Below are 4,997 nucleotides of genomic sequence, written 5' to 3' on the forward strand. Positions count from 1 at the left end.
GTCCCCATCCCTGGAGGTATTTAAAAGACGTGTAGATGTGGTGCTGGGGGACATGGTTAGTGGGTGGGGGTGTTGGGTTGACGGTTGGACTCGATGATCTTAGAGGTCTTTTCCAACCTTTATGATTCTATGATTCTGGGCTCTGCAGGGAAGACGACGAAGGGGGTTTTCTGCTGTCATCTGTTCCAAATTACGGCAGCTTCAGGGAGCTCTTTGGCCAGTTTCCACCACAACTCGCCAGCTCCCAAACCCGTGCAACTGGGAGGTGGGGCCTCGTGGTGGTAGTGGCCAGGGCACCGTGCATCGCTCTCAGAGGACCCGGGCGAAGGGACGGCGCAGCCACCACCCTCTGCTCCTGCTCTGCCGGGGACGGGCTGCCCCTCGGTGAGTAGCCTGTTCCCACCGGGCGCTCCAGGGACAGCTTCAGCGGGACCAGCGTGGGGGGTGAGAGCAGGGATCACCCGCGCTCCCTAAATCTCCTGAATTTCATCTGCTGCTGAGAAAAAGGGGTCTGTGCCGGGGGTGGGAGCTGGAGATGGGCTTTCGGGTGTCACCCAGCCGGGAGCAGCGGAGACGGGTGTTTTGCAGTGCTTTTGCCCCCCCGCATTGAGCTGGGGCTGCGAAGGGACGGGTGCTGGCATCGTGAGCCGCAGAGCTGCGGGGCAGATGTGTGGGAGGGGGATGCTGGCCACAGCTGGGCAGATCGCTGCATCCCTACCCACAGCTCCTCTCTCTGCTCCTGTCCTGCCTTCTTACCCCTTCTCAGCCTGCATCTCTCAGCCTGCATCTCTCAGCCTGGCCCCCGTGCACATCTACTAGTATCCTGGTTGCTCTGAGTTTGCTTTACAGCTCTGCCAATGCCCTTTAGCCTGCCTTGTACCGTAGCTCCTCCAAACTAGATGCCTCTCAACTCATTTTTTGCATCTTTGGGTGTTAAGACACACTAGCCGGGGAGGGCTGTGTGGAATCATTGGTTTTACAGCTTAAGTGCTAAAAAGTCAAGTGTTAGGCAATGCCGCATCCATTGCACCCATGGGAGGTGCATGTCTCAGCCCAGCTCCCGGCCCCGCTGTGCTTGGGGGGTGCAGGAGTGAGTGAAGGGAGCCCGAGCCCAGCCCTGCCTTCTCAGCAGGGTCTGCGGCTCCCAACTTTGCTTTACAGGTGGATGCGTCGCAATGACGGCGAAGAAGAATCAGACTCTGCAGAATGGAAGTGCCAAGGTGGGTGCAAGAAGAGGGAGAGAGAGGAGGGCAGAGGTGTGCCAAGGGCGCCAGGTAGCTCGTCCCGGCTCTGCGTACGAGTCACATCTGACGCTGTCCCACGTGTCCCCCTGTTATCTTTATATGGATGTTTACCTGCACTAATATAGAGCATCATCAAAGGGAAAGGATAAAATCTTTTGCATACTTGAAATTAAATAGTTCAGAGTCAAGGAAGTTAACCCTGGGTGATGCAGGCCCTCGGTGATACCTGCTGGCAGTGCCTGTCCTTCACCTGTATCCCCACTGTGGACCCCAAACCTCCAGCAGTCATGCTGCTATGGATGCAGCGCTGCTCTGAACAGCTAGAGCCCCCGGGATTGCTGAACTGCGGGCAGTTGTGAGAGGCCTGGCTCCACGTCAAGCCAAAATTAGCACAATGCAGCACAAAACAATATAGTTTTTATCAAACATGCCAATTCATGGTCCGGTTGTGGTCACAAGTGGGACGTGAAAGCCAGACTCAGCCTCTCGCCACCGGTGATCAGGGGAAAGCGCAGCTTTTTCTTCTGCTCTGTCCTGTGCAACCCAAAGAGCACTTGCCTCATGGCTGCTATGACGAGCCAACGTTTGCCCCGTTCCTCCCTTGGGGCTGCAGCATGTCGCTCGGTTGTCTCACCTCGCCAAGTGGGCGCCAGGCGAGAGCAGGAGCGGAGGGTTGGAGCTGCAGGTTTATCCTGCACAGCCAGCTTTGAGGGACCTACCTCCAGCCGTGCATCTGGCACTGGCAGCACACACAGGTGTCGGCTGTGCTGGTTTATACTGGCATTCCACATCGCCCATGCTAGCAGGGTGTGGGGACGCAGTGCCTTGCTGCCTCGGAGAGCTCTGGTGCCCTCTTCTTCAATGGCTCCTACCAAAGCCCTTTGTGCCATCAAGGACAGACCCACTTCTCTCCCCTTCTCCTTTTTGAGGTCCATGTCCCTTACTTGTCACAGTGGTGACAGGACAGACAGGACAGAGGTGCCACATAGGCAAAATGGACTTTGCTGGTCCAAGGACAGGAGCAAGGGCTGGGTCAGATGGAAGAAGCAGCAGAGCAGGGTGGAAAGTCAGAGGGAGCGCCTGGACAGTCAGGCTTAGAAGATGGGGGGGGGTGGGGACCATCACCCCTCCGACACTGCCTGTGGTGTCCCTGCTCCTCCAGCGGCAGCAGCCAGCCTGCTTGTCCATGGTTGTGCCATACGCAACATAGCTGGGAGGCCCTCAATGGGGTTCGAGAAATGCCCTCCTCCTCCAGCGTGAGCTGAGGTCCTCTGTGGTCACTGCAACACACCAAATGCCACCGGTGTGCGGGCGATGGGGTGTTCCTCGGGAATGGCTGTTGGCTAACCAATGCCTGTCTGCCATGCGCAGGAGAATGTGCTGCAGAGGGTCCTGCAGCTGCCGGTGGTGAGCTCGACCTGCGAAAGCCTCCAGCGGACCTATGCCAGCACCAAGGAGGCCCACCCACTCATGGCCTCCGTGTGTGAGGTCTACGAGCGGGGCGTGCAGGGTGCCAGCGCCTTGGCCATGTGGAGCATGGAGCCTGTGGTGCGCAGGCTGGAGCCTCAGTGTGAGTCCATCCACTGGGGGGGACATGGCGGGGGGGAGGCACCAGAGCCTCCCTTGGTGGGACAGCGCTGGCACTAGCACGTGAGACCCCCTAGCACAGCCCGGGAGCTTTTCTTACTAACCCACCCCCATGCTTTCGCCCAAGGCAGTCGCTGTGGCTAACGACCTGGCTTGCCGGGGCTTGGACCACCTGGAGGAGAAGATCCCCGCCCTCCAGTACCCCGTCGACAAGGTAAGTCACAGGCAGGACAGTCTGGGACCCCCCGGCCCCTCTGCAGAGCCCACAGCACGTCACCTCTGGTCTTGTTTCTGGATGGTGATGGGCTGCTCAAGGGGGGAACAGGGCAGCACCTCCAAGCAAGGACTCCTCCAGGGGTACCTGCAGCCCAGGGGATGGTTGGGGCGCTCCAAATATAGGGCAACAGCGTCCTATGTCCCATCTCTGCCAGCTAACTCCAGCCCAGGCTGGAGAGAGCTTTTATGCCCCTCTTGGGGCTGTCTACTGGCATGGCCATGGCTGGGGTCCCCATGGTCCCTCTGGCTGTCCCATGCCACCCCAAGCACACCAGCAGGGCTGTTCTCCATCTCTCTGCCTGCAGCTCGCGTCTGAACTGAAGGGCACCATCTCCTCCCCACTCCAAAGTGCCAGAAGCACCATTGGCAACTCCGTGGATAAGATCATGGAGCTGGCAGCAGAGGGCTACGAGGCCACCAAGAGCACGGTGGAAACGACAGCAAAGTACACGAGGAGGAACTCGGTGAGCCAGATGGCAGCCGCAGGGGTCGACACGGCCCTGGGAGGGCTGGAGAAGCTGATGGAGTACCTGCTGCCAGAGGAGGATGAAGAAGCAGGTAGTCCTGATGCCCAAATCCCCTCTGAGGGTGTCTGGGGAGGGCTGGCTGCACGTGGCAGGAGGAAGCCCCTGGATTTTGGTGCAGGGCTGCCTACGAGGGTTGTCCCACCAGGACATAAACCCCCCAACCATTCTTCTGCCCATGCTCTTCTACCTTTAGATCAGAAGCCCAAAGAGACGCGTGGGTCAGCAGTAAAGGTCTCCCAGCAGCAGGCCAGCACTCCCAGTGCTCCCAGCACTCCCAGCACCCTGGGCCGGATTGGCACCTTGGTTAGCACCGTCTCCCACCGCGCTTACCAACAAACCACCCAAAGCCTCCAGCGTGCCAAAGCCAAAGGGCAGGAACTGGCCACCTGGATCCCCATCCTGGTGAGTGCCAAAACCCACCCGCCAGGTTCCTGCTCCCTCATACCCTCTTTTGGGCTGATTCTGCTTTTGGATGAGATGTTTCAGGCTCCTTGGAGCACATGCAAGAGCGGAGTGGTGGGCGCTGCTGGTTCCCCCGCTCAGCAGGACAAGCTGGGGCCAGCAGTTCCCGTGGCACGTTTACACACAACCTTGTACCGTGTTAGCAGGATGACTTATTTTTAGTTAGCTCCCAATGTATATTGTTGATTTATGGCCTTGCCATAACATCCTCCCTAAAGCAAAAAGCCCCCCCCAGAGGCCCGGAGGGGATGGGGAGGAGGAGGTGCCTCTCCTCTCCCACCCGGCGCTGCGGTGGGAACCCCTTCCCTGGCCTGTGCCAAAAGCCTGGAGCTCCCAGCTGCCCTTGGGATTTCTTCCTACGTGCATAAATGAACCCCTCTGCTCCCTGTGCACCCCAGGGCCCCCCGTGAAGTCCTCGGGCTAAGCAGGATGGGGTGGATGGGATCTGCCAGCACCCCCTGAGCAGTGGCTTTCTGCTCCCCTTCCAGGGCAGCTTGGCCAAGCCAAGCGCCCCCGAGGCGCCGCGGGTCCACAGTGATGGGCAGAGCACCACGGCTGGCTGGCTAAGCCAGCAGCAGAGCAAGGTGCCGGAGCAGAAGCAGGAGAAGGCGGGGAAGAAAGACAACCACCACACCAAGGAGGTATGGAGGAACGGGGAGCAGTGAGCCGGGAGCGCCCCAAAGCACCCCACTGCCCATGGACCGTGCCAGCATGGGGGATGTTCTCCTCATACCCTTAGGGACGAGGCCCCCGTCCCTGCTGAACCCTGAACTGCATCTTGGAGGAGGCAAGGGGGGGTCCTGACTCCCCAAAGCTGGGGGCTGTGGGCAGCCTCTGCGCCGGGCAGGGTCGCCCTAGCTTATATATTCAAGACTCCTTTGCTGCTGTGAGGTGTCAGCAC

At 59.5% G+C, this 4,997-nt stretch overlaps 1 protein-coding gene across 1 annotated transcript in view; it reads left to right on the forward strand.

Annotated features, from left to right (window-relative positions):
* Window positions 1-1,166: 1,166 nt before the first annotated feature.
* The window catches only part of PLIN1 (perilipin 1), a 6,092-nt gene continuing 2,261 nt past the window's right edge, over window positions 1,167-4,997 (forward strand). Inside the window, exons 1-6 of the mRNA XM_009276559.1 lie at window positions 1,167-1,220; window positions 2,616-2,814; window positions 2,963-3,045; window positions 3,413-3,665; window positions 3,828-4,036; window positions 4,585-4,737. Coding sequence (XP_009274834.1) covers window positions 1,176-1,220; window positions 2,616-2,814; window positions 2,963-3,045; window positions 3,413-3,665; window positions 3,828-4,036; window positions 4,585-4,737 — 942 coding nt within the window. The 5' untranslated portion in view covers window positions 1,167-1,175. The remainder of the gene's footprint in view (window positions 1,221-2,615; window positions 2,815-2,962; window positions 3,046-3,412; window positions 3,666-3,827; window positions 4,037-4,584; window positions 4,738-4,997) is intronic.

The sequence above is a fragment of the Aptenodytes forsteri genome, unplaced genomic scaffold (assembly GCF_000699145.1).
Source record: "Aptenodytes forsteri isolate BGI_AS27 unplaced genomic scaffold, ASM69914v1 Scaffold1, whole genome shotgun sequence".
Lineage (NCBI taxonomy): Eukaryota > Metazoa > Chordata > Aves > Sphenisciformes > Spheniscidae > Aptenodytes > Aptenodytes forsteri.